A 20,119-nucleotide genomic window follows, 5' to 3' on the forward strand; every position below is an offset into this window, starting at 1 on the left:
TCCAGAAGAGGATAGAAGAGATGAATGGCAAAGAGTTGATAACTGCTGAAGCTGAGTGATGGATATGTGGGAATCTGAAATATCCTCTCCACACTAGTGTGTGTATAAAAAGCTCATAAAACAAAGTTGGGGGAAAAAAAGGATCTGGCAAAGCTCAATGATGGTCTGTGTAAGCCAGCATTCGCTTCAGAGGGAGTGCTCCATATCAAATGTGGGTGCGTGCACTGCAGGATACGCTAATATGATTGTAATAAATGGTCTTCAACTATGGCATATAGTTCATAAAATAAATCTTATTTTTATAAGGCTAACATTCTACTTAAGTTGTAATATTGTTTTCAATCTGGACAAACATTCACTCCTTCAAATCAACTAGGTATTTATCCAGGTGCAAGGAGATACTTAGAGACCAATCTTGACATGCAATGTCTTTTATTTCCTGTGGCACATGGAACTATGTCCCTATCTACCTTTCCAGACACTTCTCCCACTCCCCTTCCCCATATACTCTGCCTTTGTATCCCAATCTAGTGGTGGTTCCCAAACACACCCCGTACTCTCCAGCCTCTGCACACTCGCTTTGTGTCCATTTAAAAATATGTTCATGAATTATTCGATCCTCCTCCCTTCAAGTGGTACATCTTAATTTCCCTTCCACTTGAGTATGGGCTGGACTTAACAACTTGTTACTAATAAATAAGAGTAGAGTGAAACTGCTGGTTCATGCCTTCTGAGACTAGGTGATATTAATAAAAACACTGTGGCTTCCTCCTCCTCCTCTCTCTCTCCCTCTCTCTCAACAATAATTTGCTCTGAGGAAATCATCTGCCATGTCATGAGGATGCTGAAGCAGACCTATGGAGAGGTCCATGTGGAGGGGAACTGAGGCCTCCTTGCCGACAGCCATGTAAGAGCACCAAGGAGTGGACCCTCTAGGTCCACTTAAGCCTTCAAATGATGGCAGCCCTGGCTGACATCCTGGCTACAACCCAATGAAAGACCTGAGCCAGAACCACCCAGAGGAGCCACTCCCAAGTTCCTGACCCCAAGAAACTGTGAGGAAATAAACATTTATTGTTTTAAGTCACGACATGTTGGGGCAATTTGTTATACAGCAATAAAAAGCAACTAACCTACTTTCTGTGGCAGCCAAATAACGTGCCCCCCTCAAACATGCTGACATGTGAATCATTAGAACTTGTGAATGTGCTACCTCACCTGGCAAAAGGGGCTTTGCAGGTATGATTAGGTTAAGGATGTGAGGTGGGGAGGTTGTCTTGGATTATCTGGGTAGGTCCAATGTGGTCACAAGCGTCCGTATAGGTGAGAGAGTGAGAGAGGGAACAGGAGGGTCACAGCCACCGTGGCACAGCATGAGAAATGCTCTACTGGACAATGCTGCTTTGAAGGTCGAGGGAGGGGCCGGGGGCCACAGGTAGCCTCTAGCAGCTGGAAAAGGATATGGCCTTCAGAAGGAACACAGCCTTATCAACACCTTGGTATTAGCCCAGTGAGAATCTTTTCAGACTTCTGACCTCCAGAACTGTAAGATAATCAATGTATGTTGTTGTAAGCTTCAAGCTTTGTGGCAATTTGTTATAGCAGCAATGGGAAACAAATACATCTCCCCGTTCCCCAATCTCTCAGGCTGTGTCTATTCAAGTCCTACAGACCTTTCTAGATGATACTCAGATCCTACCTGTTCTCTGAAGCCTTCCTTTCTTGTACTTCCATGTGTCAATGCTTGATTACAGCTCTAGTCACAAACAGCTTGGTATTGCAGCCACTTAAAAATATGCCGTTGTTGTCTGCCCACTTCAGATAGTAAGTGCCCACAGGAGGAGTCATAGCTTACACGCTGTTGAATTCCTCACTGTACCTTATAGCAGGGGTCCCCAACCCTGGGGCCGCAGACCAGTTCTGGCCCATAGCCTGTTATGAACTGGGCAGCACAGCAGAAGGTGAGCAGCAAGCGAGCATTACCGCCTAAGCTCTGCCTCTGTCGCATCAGCAAGGGCATTAGATGCTCATAGGAGTGTGAATCCTATTGTGAACTGTGCATGTGAGGGATCTAGTAGGCTGCACACTCCGTAAGAAAATCTAATGCTTGATGATCTGAGGTGGGACAGTTTCATCCCAAAATCATCCCTCTGATCTGTGGAAAATTGTCTTCCATGAAACCAGTCTCTGCTGCCATAAAGGTTGGGGACTGCTGCCTTACAGCATGTTTTCTACTTATCAGGGGCTAAAAGTTGGTTGGATCAATATACCTGCTACATTATAGCAAAAAGATGGAGTGCTGTGATCCTGGACTGGCAAGGCAATTTAAATAACCACAGCCTAGGGTATCTCTTGGTAACATTCTTTCCTAGTTTTTTGTTTGTGTTTGTTTGAGAGGAACGGGCCTTTACTGGAAGGCTTGGACTCCATATATACTTATGAGCGGGATAATCACATGGGAAAACCCCATGCAAGAAAGTGTCAGCATATTCAACTCTGCCTCGATTTCCTCTTTCTCTCTCTTCTCATTTTCCTAGCCCAGAGTGTTCACTTCACTGGGGATAGGATCTTCAGAAAAGGATATCAGAGAGGGATGGTGAGAGAGAGGATGTGAGTGCACAGAAGAGTATGTATGTGTTCTAGTGTAAATAAAGCAGGGAAGAGAGTTTATGAAGCTCAGAGCAATTGCATATTTTAATCTTGCAGAAGAAAATACTAAGCCCCATCAGTCTCAGACGGATCTCACTACGTGTCTGAGTCCTAGCTGCAGATTTACTGAAGAACAGATGATCCTCTGCAATACATTCAGGAAAAGGTAAAACAGTGAAATGAACAAGCCTGAAAAATTGATTCTGCAGACTTATTAGAAGAGATATAAGCTACTTAGAGGGGAAAATGCATTTCATTTTAATTGTGTTTCTGATGAGTACATTTCTCCCTCCCCAAGTATGCAAATCATGGTTAATTCAGTTATTATTTTCAATTTCTCTCTTACCAGCAGATAGTTTTGAAGCCAATTAAAATCTTTCAGCTGACAACTGCAGTTGTGCTTAAGTTTCACTGAAATGAAAACTGTTTTTCAAAAAAAAAGAATGACTGAAATAAGGAAGGTATTAGCTACAATATAATGTAAGTCTTGGCATAATGACCATGCTACAATCCATCAGTTAGGTCATCTTAATCCCTCACTTCACAGGTGAGGGTCTGGGAGCAGTTCAGCCATTTGTCCCAGGGCCATGGAGCCTGTGGGGGGCAGAAATGGACTAGAACTGATTCCTCACTCTTTGGGCCTGAGGGTCCTCCTACTATTCCAGGCTGGAGACATTATCTCAAAAAAAAGGGATAAGGAGATATCTCATCTCACCAGAAAAGGTGAAAACCTTTTTGTCATCTCCAAAATAAGCCTTTTGGAGAACCTATAAAATACATACATTATACATAAACATTTCATAAAACAATTTATAGAGAATGAATGTATCAGTGTATGTGTCTGACCAATTTCATAGACACATATGCTGATAAGGCTAAAATTACAGCCTATTAACTATCATGGAGGTTTGGATACAAGAACTCAGGATTGGCTGGGCGCAGTGGCTCATGCCTGTAATCCCAGCACTTTGGGAGGCCGAGGCGGGTGGATCACAAGGTCAGGAGTTTGAGACCCTCCTGGCCAACACGGTGAAGCCCCGTCTCTACTAAAAATACAAAAATTAGCCAGGTATGGTGGCATGTACCTGTAATCTCAGCTACTCAGGAAGCTAAGGCAGGGGAATCGCTTGAACCCTGGAGGCGGAGGTTGCAGTGACCCGAGATCGTGCCACTGCACTCCAGCCTGGGAGACAGACCAAGACTCTGTCTCAAAAAACAAAAACAAAAACAAAACACCTCAGGATTATTCCCTAAAGCTGGAATGATGGAATATCCCAGTGAAGGACAAAAGCAACAGATAAGTTTTCTCCTAGGTAACATAATAGCTACAAAAATGAGGATGAAATGGGTGGGGTCTATGTCTCCCTTTTGGGGTACAGGGTATCTTTTTCCCTCTTATTGCCCAAGCATGGTGCTCTGTAAAAGTTTCCATGTTCATGAGGATCCTGGAGCTGCAAGAGTCTTTGAGGAATCTACAGTAGGCTATGAGGACACTCTGATACCAGGTAGATTGCACCTGTGCCTCCTGAGGTCCATACCATGGAGGCCACAGAGGCTGGTCTGCTAATGGTCCCCTGGCCCCTCGGTCAGACACTAGACATGGAGCTGGCTGAGGGATGGATTTGGCCTGGCCAGACTTTTTGTAATGTTTGAAAGTGCTGCACAGGGAGGTGCCCCTTAGAGACGAGCAAGAGTACAGCGGAGCTGGAAGTGAGGTGGGAATGGGACCTTTGGGCGAACCTTCTTGCACCGCCTTAGCTGCCATTAGCCTAATCTAGGGATGCAGGCAGGTAGGGAGAAAAGGGAAGAAAAAACACAGACAGCGCTGGTCCGTGCCTGCTCAGATTGGCAGCATCACGGAGAAGACAAAAGCTCTGGGAAACTGACCTCCGACATGGCTGTTCTCCACCCCAACTCTACCCCTCAGAAAGAGCTCAACACGTCACAACTATAGCTGGAATCCAGTGTTTCAAATAAAAAAGTATGGCTCCTGATGAACAGATAGAAATGAAGCACGATCCTTTTTAAGTTGGTCTCAACAGCCAGTGCCAAGCACAAGGCTGGTACTGAAGGATAACATTAAAATCCCAGTGAAAACCAGGAAAAGAGAAGCCCCCTGAGGAAGCCCTACGAATGTGTTTCAGACAAGTAATTTCCACCTGACTGGCTGGGATACTCAGTGGGACTCGCTGGTGAGCAATGATGCATCTTATGTGGCAAATGATTCCATTGCCTGTAAAACGACTTAGTTTAAAATCCAAGCTACCCCGTAAAAGGGAAAATACCAGAGTCTCTGGAGCAGGTGTGCTAGTAAATGAGCCAGCAAGCAGTGTGAATTTCCTGCTCAAGTGAACCATCCTGTGAGCTCAAGGGCCTGGGCTTTTCCCTTTTGTTTTTATTTTCTAGATAGAGATACCAAAAGAGGCATTCAAAAAGTCTTCCATGGAGCTTTCCAATCAAATCAAGTCAAATTCTGATGAAGGAAGCCTTTTCAGGGGAGTTATCACACTTTGGCTTGAGCCCACTGATCAGATGCAAAACTGGTTATGACTTCCTGGTGGTCAGAGGTGCAAAGTATCATAAATGATACTAGCTTTGCTCCTGCTTGGAAATAAACGCACCTATCAAGCCCAAGTTTGTGAAATCCCAGAACTGTGTCTTTCTGTGTTGTTGCTGATGCATTGGAACCCACCTCTCAGTTTCTTCTGCCAATTCATTTCATTGAAGAGGTCTTCAGACCGCAGAAAGAAATCGTTGATTTTGCTGCCTTGTTCGTCTCTCTCTGTAGTATAGTAAATTCGTAGTTTTGACTCCTTGGTTAGGAATTCACATATGCTGGGCACGGGAAAGACTATCTGTTCCATTGTTCGGTCTAATCTGACAATCTAGGATGAAAAAGTGGATGAGATTACATATTCATCTTTGAAACCTTTTACTAAGAGTATTTGCTACTGGTGGTAGACTCGGTGGTCAAGATTGAGTATAATATGATCTCTGATTTTATAACCCCAAACTGGGCTGTGTGTCTCAGATTTATATAAAAAATAGCCCGGGTAACTCTGGAAGAGTATTTTCCTAACTTCAGATCCATTAATTTTATTTATTTATTTATTTTTAATTTTTAATTTTTAATTTTCATTTTTTTGAGACAGAGTCAGGAGTCTTGCTCTGTCACCCAGGACGGAGTGCAGTGGTGCGATCCTGGCTCACTGCAACCTCTGCCTCCTGGGTTTAAGTGATTCTCCTGCCTCAGCCTCCAGAGTAGCTGGGATTACAGGCATGCACCATCACGCCCGGCTTTTTTTTTTTTTTCTTCTCCAGTATTGACAGGGTTTTACTATGTTGGCCAGGCTGGTCTCAAACTCCTGAGCCCAGGTGGTCTGCCCACCTCAGCCTCCCAAAATGCTGGGATTACAGGTGTGAGCCACTGTGCCCGGCCTAATTTTAATTTTTTTATATAATCCAAGACAACGATGAACCCATGAATTCTTTTTTTTTTTGAGATGGAGTCTCATTTTGTTGTCCAGGCTGGAGTACAGTGGTGCGATCTCAGCTCACTGCAACCTCCACCTTCCTGTGAACCCATTAATTTCTAAGGTGACCAACTTTTATCTGGATCAATTTACTCTGTGTTTTGTGTGCATATTCACATGAGGCTGGTCCGATCCCTAGAACTTTCTGTAACGATGGAATGGTTCTGTGTCTGTCCTATCCACGAGGACAGCTGCTAGTCACATGTGGCCCCAATCACTAACATGTGTGGCTAGTGCAACTGAGAGGCAGAATATTTAATTTTATTTAATTGTATTTAAATAGCCATACACAGCTAGTGACTATCATGTTGGAGAGTACACTGCTAGGCAGTGGTATAAATCTCACCTAAGGCACTTTCTCAGATAGTAACATTGGGTTATTTTTCCTAGATGGGAACTTTAAAAAGAGATCTTTGGTTATATCCAGTTGCAGTGACCTCCTACCTCTTGTCAAAAGATCTAAAACATGCAATACATGAACCAACATGCCTATTTAACTCTGGGGCAGCACTCACTGTTCTTTATGCTGGCTATGTTTGGGCCCCAGGGGTGGACACCTTGCAAATTTCCTCCATGCCCTTCCTAAACTGGCAGACTGGCTCAGTCCCCAGAGAGGAGGTACTCTGATTGGACTGTTCACATTCTAGTGCACTTGATTGTGTCACAGTCCTGGGAGGTAGTGATTTCAAAAGGGCTATGGGTTACAGTACAGTAGAGGAACAAGTCTCTCTTCTTCCTCCTCAGAGGTTGGAGAAGTCAGGTGAGGCCCAGGATGCAACGTGCTCTACAAGAAGAGCTGGTTCTAGCTCTCCCAAAACCTTTGTTCCCTGATACAGCAAGAGAGGTGACTTAGGTCAAGTTGTAGTGGGAAACTCTCTTAGAGGTGAGACAGGTTCCCACAGTCCTGCCTCCATAAGTTCTGGGGAGTGTGGTCTTTAGACCAGTGGTTCCCAAATCTATGTGGCGATCAGGCTAGTTACCATACTGATTCTTGTCCATAACAACCCCATTTAAGTGGAATTCTGGTGTGGGGTCAGTAACTAGAACCTGCACACAAGCAGTTCCCCCATGATCTTGGTGTATGCAAGGGTCAGGGATCACCTCTGCCATCTCCTGCTATCAAGAGCCTGCCTGCTTCATATAGTCAAGTGGACTATGGACAAGTGCTTCTTTCCACTGAAGGAAGATGATCTGAGGTGTGCATCTGGGTCCAAGAGAGAAAGGAGGAGTAGACAAGGAGGCCTCCTGGCAAGAACTGAGTTCTAGACCCCAGGGCTACGCAGTCTAGTTCACCAGAGTGAAGACATTGGGTCTGCATGGAAAGCCCCTGGTAGTAACAAAGTGTCCCTGGCTTTGCATCGATCACTCCCTAGGGAAACCTGAAGAGCTGGGTGGCTGGCCAAGGGCAGGATTTGAGAGCTAGGGCATGCCTGGTCACTTCTCTTTACCATTTAAGATCTACTCATAACTCTTTCTCAGTAGATTTACAATCTGGAGTCAGGAGAACATATTCCAGTCCTTCTACCATCCCTAAAAAGCTAGGTGACCTTGTTCACACCTCTTAAACCTGATCAAGTTTCAGCCTTCTCCCCAGTGAGTCAAAGAGCTCAATGAGATAATCTCCAAGGTCCTTTTCTCCTCTGAAATTCTGTATCACAGACATCTAAAGCTCGCCTTCTAAGGGCTCTAGAGGACAGAGCTGGCCTTTCAGTCAAGCTCCTAGGCATTAATGATAAATCAAAGATATTCACTCACATACACTGGCATGGTGGGCTAATCAGTGAAATGATGTGTTTTATTAGGATAGCCCAGAGACCTGAGACATCAGATCAGAACACATTCTTGGAAAGTCTCCATCATAAACATTTCATATTGCCCAAAGGAGTCTGTCCATTCTTTAAAATCTTTGTTCCAACACTGATATTGAACTTGTGCATTTCCTCATTAGCAAAACAAAGCACATCATTCCTTACTGCTCAAAGCCTGTAGAGAGAAGTCTGTGTTCTCTTGGATTCTAAAAGACAGTGCAGGTACAAATGGACCCACAGGCTCAGGGACCAGACAGATCAGGATGAAAATTCCAGCTCTGCCACTGGTGGCTGGAAAAGTGACACAGCCTCTCTGAGCCTTATTTCACAGCTCCCCATTTGCAAAATGGAGATACACCAATGACTTTGCTGAGGCTTTGTTTTTTTGTTTGTTTCTTTCCCCCAGAGAAAATTGTAAAGCTTTATTGAAAGAATTTAAGTCACATTTTCAATATAACACCAACATGTGTGGCTTCAGCTTGTCTTCTTTTTAACTTATGGCTGCCCAGCACCTGCTTCTGTAATTTTAGCATTCTCTAGATTAGGTGCAGTCTCCCCTTTCACATTATGGCCATCTCCACACTCACAATGCATCATGACACTTTTTTTTTTTTTTTTTTTTTGAGACAGCTTGCTCTGTCGCCCTGGCTGAAGTGCAGTGGTGCGATCTTGGCCCACTGCAACCTCCGCCTCCTAGGCTCAAGCCATTCTTGTGCCTCAGCCTCCCAAGTAGCTGGAATTACAGGCGCGTGCCACCATACCTGGCTAACTTTTTTTTTTTTTTTTTTGTATTTTTAGTAGAGAAGGGGTTTCACCATGTTGGCCAGGCTGGTCTCGAACTCCTGACCTCAAGAGATCTACCTGCCTCGGCCTCCCAGTGTTGGGATTACAGGCATAAGCCACTGTGCCCAGCCACATGACACCTTTTTTTTTTTTTTTTTTTAAAACGCAGATCTGATTGTAACGCCCTCCTGGGGAAAACTCTCCAACGGTTCCCCATTGCTCTGGGGATGCAGCCCAGACTTCTCATAAGGATGGTTGACAGGACCCTGTGAGATCAGGGCTGCCTGCCTTTCCCTTTGGATCTCCCTCTGTACTCAACTCTAGGCCCTGAGCCTTGAAGCCTTGCTTAGCCCCTCCGGATCACCTAGAATCTTCCCACCTCTGGGCTTTCGCTTGCTGTTATTCCCCATGTCTGAAAAGTTCCTCTTGCTAGTCTCTACCTGTTTCATCCCTCTGTTCTTCAGGGTCTGGGTTCAGATGGCATTTCTTCAGACTAGGCCTCTGTGACCACCACGATCTACAGCAGGTCTCTCTGCTGGACTTTCTTATGATGCCTCCCACCTGTCCTCGTGAATTCATGAGGAATGAGAGGTTGCTCAGTGTCCTCTTTCCCACTGGACCACAAGCAGCAATAATGACTGTCTTGGCCATGGGATGTCCAGCTCCCAGCCCAGGACCTAGCACACAGTACACACTCACATTTCTATTGCTCAGATGAATGAATGCACGCCAGCCCCAGAGCAGGGCATTGCACACTAATGGCCTCAACACAACCCCATGCCCTGAGTTTACTCAGCTTTTACCTCTATCTGCGCCGTGTGCTTGGCATAAAACTCCAGAGCTTCATCTCCGTCCACTTGGCCACCAGGTTTCAGCATGCTCTGAAGTTCTTTGTTATGCCGAGCCAACTAGAATACAGGGACAGAGATACAGGAGGTTGGTGTCTCTTCACAACAGGAACACAGAAACTCCTTTCTAATGTTGGGTATTTAAAAATGCATAATAACCAGCAGCAAGCCAAAGGGCAAAGGTGCCACGAGGCTTGCTCCATCCCATCAAGGCGTGCTGTGCACAGGCGCTATTTTGGGAGCTTGGTAGAAAAGCATGGAAAGCTCGTGCCCACACATGGTTCCACTTTCCCCCGGTGTCATTAGCCAGGCAGGAGGGAGATGGGGCTTTCTGTGTAGCCTAGGGAGCCTCCATTCGGAATGTTCAGAAACCTTCCCGGTGGCAGATGTGGTCATGGAAGGGAAAAGGGGCAGGAGACTGTTTGAAATTCTTTAACCAGTGGGTGGTAACAGGGGCCCACCAACCTCGGGCCCAAAATCATCATCGTTGTGTATCTGGTTCCCATACCTGAGTTTAAAAGAGGTGGACGGGACAGGAAACACGAGGCCCCAGCAGAGTTACAGCCTGCCCCTACCCACTGAAAGCTCAAGGCACATCGGCATCCAAAAAGAGAAAGGCTCTTCAAAAACCCAGCCGCTTGGAAAGAGAATTATGAAACATGGCATTTTGGTGCCAGGGCATAAAGTATTGCCGTATCCCCAAAAAGGGAAACAAAAGGAAGTCATAAGGACAAGTTCCCACAGATTTCCAAATGCAATATGCAAGGAAGCTGAAGTTTATTTCTTTAGATTGTTAAGAGAGGCTCATCAATATTTATAAAAGCCTAAGACTCCTTTCAACTGTCTCCAGACAGAGTCATAAACCATCCAAGTGTCATTGCTTGGGGGTGAATGCTTTTAAGAAACACGGGGATTTCCAACTACATGACCCTATCACTGTGGAAAAATGGAAACGTCCTGGAACTCTGCACACTGGGTCAGGTTGCCACAAGCACCTGTGAGCCGCAGTCTCATGAGTACAGACGGTCCTAGGTTAAAGTCATAAAGGAAAAGCAAGACTAGGGGCACCCTCCAGCTTGGAATTTTGGACCTGTAGGGAGGCAGCATCCGGAGGAGGCACAGGAGAGGTCATACCTGATGAGCTAATATGTAGATGTTGTGCCCCACGTTCCTGGGGGACGCCGCCCCATCCTCACCGTTTTCTCCATCCTCAAATTCCACTTCACCTTGCATGTAGGCTTTCTTGATCACTTCCACCTGCAAGAAGAGCCAAGAGAACAAACTCCTGTTTCAAGGAAGACCCACACAGGATTGGATGGACAACATGCACGTTGACTTTCTCCCCTCCCAGGGAAAAGGCTGTTGCGCACTCTCTCCTATCGGGCTTGGACACAGCCTCAGAATCCTTCATGACACTGGCACAGGCAGTCAACACCAATCCACCTCTCCTGTCGTGAGAAATGAAACTCATTCACTCTACTTAGACCAAGAGACATGCTGTGGCTGGTTAATGCCCTTCTTTAGAAGGGAGCAATGGCTTTCAAGCTCCTTGAAACAATAAATGTGATATGAATGTAGGCTAGAAGCCAGACTTTTCCTATCTCAACATTTCCTCCCACCAACTCTCCCCACTCCCAGCCCTTTGCCATTTCAGGAAAACCTAATAAGAAGTCTATTCACATTTAGGAATAGCTGGTGAAACTATTTTTTCATTTTTTAAATTTTCCCGGTCCCCCACAGCCTACTCCAAATGAAAATAACAGCATGAACTTGTATTACCTACTGAGTACTTACTGTGTGCCAAGGACTGTGTCTAGGTGTTTAACATTCTTTCAAAAAAATTTAATGCTCACAAACATTTATAAGGTATCAGAGATTCACCTCCTTTTTTTGAGACAGGGTCTTGCTCTGTCACCCAGGCTGGAATGCAGTGGTACAATCATGGCTCACTGTAGCCCTGACCTCCCAGGCTCAAGTGATCCTCCTGCCTTATCCTCCCGAGTAGCTGGAACTACAGGTGTCCACCACCACGCCTGGCTAATGCTTTATTTTTTTGTAAACACAAGGTCTCACTATGTTGCTCAGGCTGGTCTTGAACTCCTGGACTCCAGTGTTCCTCCCACCTCAGCCTCCTAAAGTGCTGCAATTACAGGTGTGAGCCACTGCACCTGTTTCCGTATATATTTTTTAGTGGATGAGGAAATAGAGTTAAGGAGATAAAAGAACATTCCTGAAGTCACAGGTAGTGAGCTGAGATGTGAACTTGGCCCTATTACCCTTCACAGCTGCATGACTCGGCTCCTGGAGGACCACACACTTGGCCCGTCTCATGGTTTGAGCACATTTCTCAGAGCATTTCTGTGCCTGTCTGACTGTTGCCTCAAGTTTCTGTCTCAGTTTCTTGAGAGCAGGGACTGGGTCTGCTCATATCTGAATCCTTCCCCTAGGACCCTCCACAATGCCCAGGACAATGTAGGGTGTAGCCGACATTTATCAAATGAACACATCATTCATGATTGAATCATTTCAAGAAGAAGAAAATACCTTCAACCTCTAATTTGTACTAAAAATTATAATCTTCTTTGATGATTCAGTGGGCATTTCTGCCTCCCCCATTGCCACAAGGCCATTCCCGTGAATTATTTGTCATTATCTAATACCAAAGGCCACATATGTCAGTACTGACACCAAGTCAGGCCCTGGAAGTAACGTTGGAGACAAGAGAGCCTCACTCTCTGAGCTTGTTTCCCTGCCAATTCTCTCGAATACTAAATCGAGCAGACAACATGTTACATGCGATTTGAGGCCAGGAGCATACACACATATGTATGCACACATGCATGTACACACGTGTTCTATTTGGATTCTTAGAACAGTGTTTGTTCCAGGAAGCCTGACTCTTCCTATGAGCCAGAATGATGTTCTCCAACCACCAGGGGGCTGCCCAAGAGCCGGTGCCAGCCACCGCACTGGGCGTTGACATTTTCCCCACCTGAGATAGGTCAGAGAGCTGGGGCATGTTCTTGATTCCTGGGAAGCCGAATGGGGTCCCTGCATAGTCATTCCATCCCTGCTCAAGAATGACAATCCTTGCCTCCCCAGTGACCCCCAGTTACATAAGCTTGTTATGTAAACTCAGAGAGGCCTTCCATCTCGGGCTGAGAACTTACTCCCTGACCTCAGAGATCAAAGAACTGGGCTGCTCTTAACTTTATTTAAAAGCACACATAAAGGGACTTTTGCCTGGCCCCCAAGTGCACATTCAGGTAGGTCACCAGGAGGCAGAAATGTTTTGGTGCCCTCATTTAAGTCTGTCAGTTACAGTTTATTAGCGTGGAAAAAAAGTCCAAATAGAGAGCTCTGCCCTCAACTCATGTCACCGTCTCTGAAAGCTGCTCATCTCACAGCCTGCAACACTCTCCCAACCTTCAAGTCACAGCCAATTGTGACTATCACCCCTCAAAAATAAACCAGATCGTGTTTTCTTTAAAAGAAACAAACAAAAAACCCAAACGTCAGCAACCAAAAAACATTTCTGTAGCTCAGACTCTTGGCACCAAGAAGAGACATGAATTCTTCAGCACTGGACAAAGATATGGCTCAAATACCAGCAGCAAACGAGGAAAGAAAGGAAAAGGAACTTCCGTTCATTAAGGGTGAATCAGGTGCTGGGCACTGTGCTAGGGCTTGACATGAATCTTCTCATCTAGTCTTCAAAGCAACCCTCTGGACTAGGTAATATTATTATTATTGTCCTTTTATGGATCAGGAAAGTGCAGCTCAGAGAAGTCTAAGGTAACACAGCAAAACAGGCAGAGCTATGGACTTGAACTCAGGTCTGCTAGGTTCCGTAACCACACTGTCCCCCATGAGGGAAAAACAGAGAGGGAGGCTTCTCCATGTGGTTTATGCCAAAGGGAGAGGGTAAAATAGCACGTATTCAATGTCATATAGGTTGGTGCAAAAGTAATCGCGGTTTTTGCCATTACTTTCAATGGCAAAAGTAATAGTGGTTTTGCCATTGAAAGTAATGGCAAAAAACGCGATTACTTCTGCACCAACCAAAATATTTCACTTCTCTACTCAGTCAGAGGCCTGAATTAAATGTTTCCTTCATACTTCTGACTTTGGGAACCTTCAAGAAAGCTCCAGGAAGCAGACCCTCTGTTCTGTCCCAAATATCGTTGCAATGCTCCTTGGTGCTACCATCAGATCCGTCACCCAACTCACCAGTTCCTTGGGCCTCATGTTATAAAGTATCCTCTCTGCGTTTTCACTGTCGTGCCTGCTTTCCATGATGGCCAGGAGCAACTTTGAGGCATTGTTCTAATTGGAGAAACAAAGGGAGAGGAAATGTAGAGGGGCTGCTTGGGGGCTCGGCCTGACTGCAGGTGCTAACTGACACATGGGAGACATTCTGGCTAAACAGACGAACGTTTCACCCCATGAGGAAGCTCTGGGTCAAGTACATCAAAAACCATCTGCACCAGGCAGAGAATGTCCCCCTTCAGACCCCAGATACGTGTGCAGAATCTGATTTGGGACAAAGAGGCACATATTTGTCAGGGCATGTGTGTTATGCCCTAATGTTAGCTGGTACAAGTCCTAGAAGAAATTGGGAATTTACACGTGGGTGCTTATGGATACACTGTCACCCTCATGGTGACAGCGGCTGGGAAGAAGCTGCTAAATACATAGATCTGTGCTGCCTTCCGGACAGGTGTGGTTACAAACTGTTATTTGGCCTTGCAGGCCAGAGAAGACAAGTAATAAATAATTCTTCCCTGTCTTAAAATATTTCTATTAGCTCTCATAACCCCTAATATAATGAGTACATCTGACACTAGTTAACAAATGTGACCCAAAGGAACAATGTATGCAGGCCAAGCCATAATTTCCCATTACATTAAAAACACCCATGTTCACACCCCACATCCTGTACTTCCTGGCTTGACTTCATTTTAGGCCCTGGGTCTATGATACTTTGTATGCTTCTTTATGTACAGGACTTGAAAGTTGTTGGGTTTTTTTTCTTTTTTTTGGACAGTGTGAGTGGTCTTATTTCTTCCCCTAGTTTTGGTCACAGCAGTTGAGTCAGGGTATCATGCTATCGCAGGGCACAAATTTCTATCATCATCCATAGATCACTGGATTAGTTGAAAAAGTCACTCAAATGCTGACCGGGAGCACATGAACTTCTGTTTATTTCAGACTTTCTGATAAATGGTAGCCAGGTACATGAGCTTGAATGTGTTAAAATTCATTCTAAAACACAATTTGTCAAAAGGAATTAAAAATAGCAGAAAAAAAGTCCATTTAAACCACACACCCAAATCGACTGTTAGTGTGGACTCTCAGTTCTAAATAGTAAAGAAAAAATAACTGCCATTCCCACAGGTTTCTGTGTTCCCATCTTTCCTATGACATCCTTCATGCAATAAATACAGCTCAGCCTTTCAGCTAAAACCCTGTAGTTCTAGGCTCTTTCATGATAATGATGAAGTGCTCGCTGCTGCGGATGGGCAGATAGAGGACAAATCTCAACATGCCCTGACATGGGAACAGTTAAAAAGGAAATGTGTCCAGAAAGGCTAACATGTTTTGAAATATACTTTAGAAACCTGATGCCTGCAAGCTCAATTGTTAAAACTGAATCATGGGATTCTCAGAGAACCTATGGAACCCTTACATAGAAGGGAGGGTTTTCTGGGTATACTTTAGAAGTCAACATCAGGAATGGTGTATCAATTTCTCAAATATCCAAAAGGCCAGCTTGGAAACGCTGCAGGTTTAGCACCTAGAAGTCACAATTTTCATTCCGTTAAGCTGTTTGAGTAATAGAGAGTCCAAATGTCAGTGGGGCTTCCACATCAGTCGCCTGCAGTCCCGCATTTGTACACAATTCAGAGAAACTCAGCAGAGGCCCACAGGCACATTTTTGGTTTGTGTAATTTTCCTTATTTTAAACCAACATTATTAACCACCCTTCTGTTAAATCAGTGACAAAAGAGAAAAAGGTATTTCCTTGATTAAGTAAAAATAGATGTTTGTTTTTTTGGGTTTTTTTTTTGGTCCTAGGTAGGCTTAGTTGTACTATTCTTCAACCGGCCCTTTTCCCTCAAATGGGGAAAAATCAGAAACCATAGAGGGAATGGCGTTTCCATTGTTTCTCTGTTTGTGACTTTCAGAACCAACGTGTTTAGTACTCGATGCTGTTGGAATTCATTTCTTAGCTTTGAGCAAGGAATCTTCATTCCGTGGGACCTAACAGTTCAGAAGCTCCTATCCCCTCATGAGATACCTTATGTGGAAGAGAAAGGTTGAAGTTCTGCATCGTAGTAGCACTAGCAACTTGGGTCATTCATTTAAAGAACTATCTTTAATATTTACTCTCATGACTAATCGACCATGTGCATGTGCCAAGGCAAAACACAAAAGTGACTGTTTCCAAATGACTATCTTCTGCTTTTAATTCCTACTTGCCTTCAGTTCTAACACAAGGTCCATCCTCTTCTTTCCCAAAGGATTGATATCATTGAGGATCAGGGCTGTGATGATGTCAATGCCATTGGATTCATGGGTGGCTATGCAGTTCTGAGCAAAGACACACACAGACATTTTACACAAACGCTGGTCATAAATCAGACGTCAAAGGCCAACAGGCTGAACTGCTATTTCAACACAATGCTTACCACTCCCAGTAATGTCTCTAGGGGAGAGCTGCAAATTTTCCGTGAGAAAGTGGTAAGAATAAAAGACAGATGAAAATCTCTAGTTTCAGAATTAACAGTAAACAGTAGGAAAGTCCCCATGCACTGTAACTGATAAATTGGTTGTGTCTAATCCAAATCATGCAGCACAGTTGGCTTTTGTTCTTAAAGGAAAATATGGTGTATGACTGATTCTGGGTTCTGAACCCTTTTTCCCCTTTCAAGGTGTGTTCCATTCTCTCTAAATCACTCTTTTTGTATTTTGTACTTTAGCTTAAGGCTTAAGCTTGGAAAGCAAGTTTCCTGTTTAAGGCACACAATATCAAAATTAATCATCTGCCCCCAGGTAACATCTCCGTTTGCAGCACAATCCACTCTGATCTGTTCCTTTCAACAGGCCTCTATTTGGCAGAGAAGCAAACTTGAGGTAATAAGGAAATTCACTTAGATGTCAAATAAAGCCTTTCCCCAAGCCTGTTGTATTTTTTTGTTCCTTTTCATTTTAACTAGGACTACACCATCTGCTTCATGAGGGAACCGGGAGAGGAAAGTGCATCTCACAAAATGCTATTCTCACATTCACAGACAACTGAGACCAGGTTTTTAATAGACAATGAGTTGTCTCTCATAAACGGTTCTCCTCTGAATGAAGGGCCTGGCTCCCCAAGTTACACAAGTAAACTTCCCTGGCTGCTGGGTTTAGCACTGACCATTTGAAGCCTTGGTCGTCTCTCTCCAGTTAGGATGAAGCTATAATTTGGGATTAAAAATCATACTTGGCTGGGTGCGGTGGCTCAAGCTTGTAATTCCAGCACTTTGGGAAGCCAAGGCGGGTGGATCACGAGGTCAGAAGTTCAAGACCAGCCTGGCCAATATGGTGAAACCCCATCTCTACTAAAATAATACAAAAATTAGCCAGGCATGATGGCATGCACCTGTAGTCCGAGCTACTAGGGAGGCTGAGGCAGAAGAATCGCTTGAACCCAGAAGGCAGTGAGCCGAGATTGCACCACTGCACTCCAGCCTGGGCAACAGAGTGAGACTCCGTCTCCAAAAACAAACAAACAAAAATCATACTCAACCTAGCACAATGCAAAAACTCACAAAATCCTTAAGATGCTATGTATAAGCAATGACTGTACTCAGGACAAGAAGTTATTGGGTTGTACTCTGAAAATATTCTTCTTTGAGAGACCAAAGTCAAGACTATCTCATCTTTCTTTTCCCTGAATGTCCATGATGTTTAAATCTCAACTATAAATGTCCTCATATTACTTTCAAGCTGTCTCACGTGTAGTAATTTTCTTCTCTCTAGCTAGGCTTAAACCCCCTCCCAGTAGTCACTCTTTGAAATCTCCTAGTATTTAAAATAGATCACTGTCTTTTGGTTCTCATTTCACTCCTGCTTTATTGCCTACTCCTAGAAATTAAGTTAAATAGTTGGACATTCAAACCAAATCAGATGAAGCCAAACGTAGCCAAGGAAAGAGACCACGGACTGTCCTTCCAATGTCCTTCATTAGGAAGGTTCTGAAGTATCATGAAACACCATGGCCATTTCTCAATTGCTGGAAGACAGCCTCCTGTCCTACTGACTCCCTAGGCCAAAAGGCACTGGCTTCGTGATTTCTGAACTAGTCTCTGTCAACATTTCCAAAATGGGACACTTTTTTTCCCCATCCCAAAACAGAAATTTAATTACCTGGTTCTCATGGCAAGGTCCTTGACAGTATTCGGTCAGACTTTCCAGGGTTTGGTTGATAAGCGCTACGTTCTTTTCATTTATATACAAGCCCAGAAGACCAAGGCCTCCAGTCGTGCTTCCACAAATACAGTCCAGAAACTGCAGGGTCTCACATACCAAATTGTAGTTGGTCTTGTTATTTTGGCAACGGAGGAAGTTCTGCAATTGGGTAGTCCCCAGGTTCGGTGAGCAAAGGCAGAGGAAAGAGGGAAATGTTATTCATCCTGCCATTTTGATAGCCTCTAATAGGTTGGTAATTATACAGAGAGATGCCACGTGGGAGAGCATGGAACAGTCAGTATGCCCCCCACCACCATGATGATAAACCCATGGACTTGGTGTATGGCAATGGCCCTCAACAATGCAACCTGCCCTCCGAGGTATAAGTATATGGAATGCAGTGCAGTTGACTCCTATAATCTTTTTGAGTCCTCCTTTCTCCATTCACTTCTTACCCCTTCCTCTCTCCTGCCCACTCCAGCTTCCATCAGGTGTTAAATTCAGAGGCATCTGACATTTCCAAGGGCAGTGGTTTTGTTTAAAGATGATGGTTTGATCTGAGTGCTGAATGCCCGGAGCCCAGCACTAGGGACAGTTCACCATAAAATGGGGTTGTGATCAGCTGGCTTACTCCCAGTGCCATGTGGAAGGAGCCTGGATTACTTGTTTGGCCATTTCCATGATTAAAGGAAGGAGTGAGAGTGAGTAAATGTGTGTGTGCTTGTGTGCATGTGCCTGAGCAGGTATTCTCCAGGTGAGTTCTAAATGTAAACAAGAGGCACAGATAGGAGCAAGACACTTCCTCAACAAAATTTAAAAAGCCACATTCACCCAACTTGAGAAATAGAGTATTTTAATGAGGAGATTTTTGTCAGAGGCTCCAGTAATCTGTTCTTAAAAAGAAGCAAAAATTAGTTATGTATGTTCTTTTCCTCAGTTACCAAAGCGACAGGCTTACTGTAAAAAAGATGGGCAATACGAAAAGATAAAATGGACATGATCTTTGACCCAGTAATTTCCACTTCTATGAAGTATTCACTTCTACTCACAAAGTATGTATTGGATGTCCACTATAGTACTGTTTGTGACAGTGAATAACTGGAAACAACCTAATTGCGCACCAATTGAGGAGTAAATAAATTACAGTATATCTACATCATTTAATATTATCAATTAGAAACACCGAGTAGATCCCTGTGTGCCAATATGGAAAGATCTCTATGACACACTGTCAAGTTTTTTCAAAAAGGCATATAGATTAATATGTAACAAATGTTCCCGTTCCAATATATAGAAAAAGGACTTGAGGATACAGTCTAAACCAACAACAAATTCTCTATGGATGAAAGAGAGGCAACTCTTGTAACTAAATACTTATTTTCATTTGGTCTTTATAAAAAGAATATATCCACACATTCCTTGTATAATTAAAACATTTGTAAATGCACAGGTTAAGAGCTGGTAACCAAGTTCAATGCTTGACTCATCACCAAACTAGCCACCTCCTTTCTCCCCACTACAACTTAACCCAAATCCCTTTTGCTCAATAACAAGTTCAGGCCCAGGTGGGAGGTGGAGGGAGAACAGATGATTTGGGACTGTGTGGGCTCGATTGTTTCTCTAAGGGAAACCAGAGGAGGATTCCACAGCCATTTCTGCCTTGCTCCAGCTCCTCAGGGAAGATACTACCTGTTTGAGGGCTTGGCTCAGTCCCGCTCTGTGCAGGGGCGCTGGAGGAGTGTTTGGGACAACTCTGAAGAGGGCCTGGCTGTCCATGGCTGAAATTCACAGCAAGGCTCTCCTGGCCCATCTGTCTCTCAAACTTCTGTTACTGCTCCCAATGAATTTAAAAAGGCATATAGATTAATATGTAACAAATGTTCCCATTTGAATATATAGAAAAAGGACTTGAGGATACAGTCTAAACCAACAACCAAGTCTCTATGGATGAAAGAGAGGCAACTCTTATAACATCTGAGAAGCAACTCTTATAACTTATAACATCTGTCTCTCAAACTTCTGTTACCACTCCCAATGAATTCAT

The 20,119-nt window shown here is 44.2% G+C and overlaps 1 protein-coding gene across 4 annotated transcripts in view; it reads right to left on the reverse strand.

Annotated features, from left to right (window-relative positions):
• ITPR1 (inositol 1,4,5-trisphosphate receptor type 1) overlaps positions 1 to 20,119 on the reverse strand; it is a 354,448-nt gene that overhangs the window by 53,964 nt on the left and 280,365 nt on the right. For all 4 annotated transcript variants that reach the window (XM_024244292.3, XM_009238773.4, XM_024244293.3 and 1 more), the window contains 6 exons: positions 18,034 to 18,234; positions 16,105 to 16,215; positions 13,852 to 13,947; positions 10,756 to 10,878; positions 9,577 to 9,681; positions 5,342 to 5,534 (listed from right to left, as the gene is read on the reverse strand). In XM_024244292.3, the coding sequence (XP_024100060.3) occupies positions 5,342 to 5,534; positions 9,577 to 9,681; positions 10,756 to 10,878; positions 13,852 to 13,947; positions 16,105 to 16,215; positions 18,034 to 18,234 (829 nt within the window). The remainder of the gene's footprint in view (positions 1 to 5,341; positions 5,535 to 9,576; positions 9,682 to 10,755; positions 10,879 to 13,851; positions 13,948 to 16,104; positions 16,216 to 18,033; positions 18,235 to 20,119) is intronic.

The sequence above is a fragment of the Pongo abelii genome, chromosome 2 (genome assembly GCF_028885655.2).
Source record: "Pongo abelii isolate AG06213 chromosome 2, NHGRI_mPonAbe1-v2.0_pri, whole genome shotgun sequence".
Classification (NCBI taxonomy): domain Eukaryota; kingdom Metazoa; phylum Chordata; class Mammalia; order Primates; family Hominidae; genus Pongo; species Pongo abelii.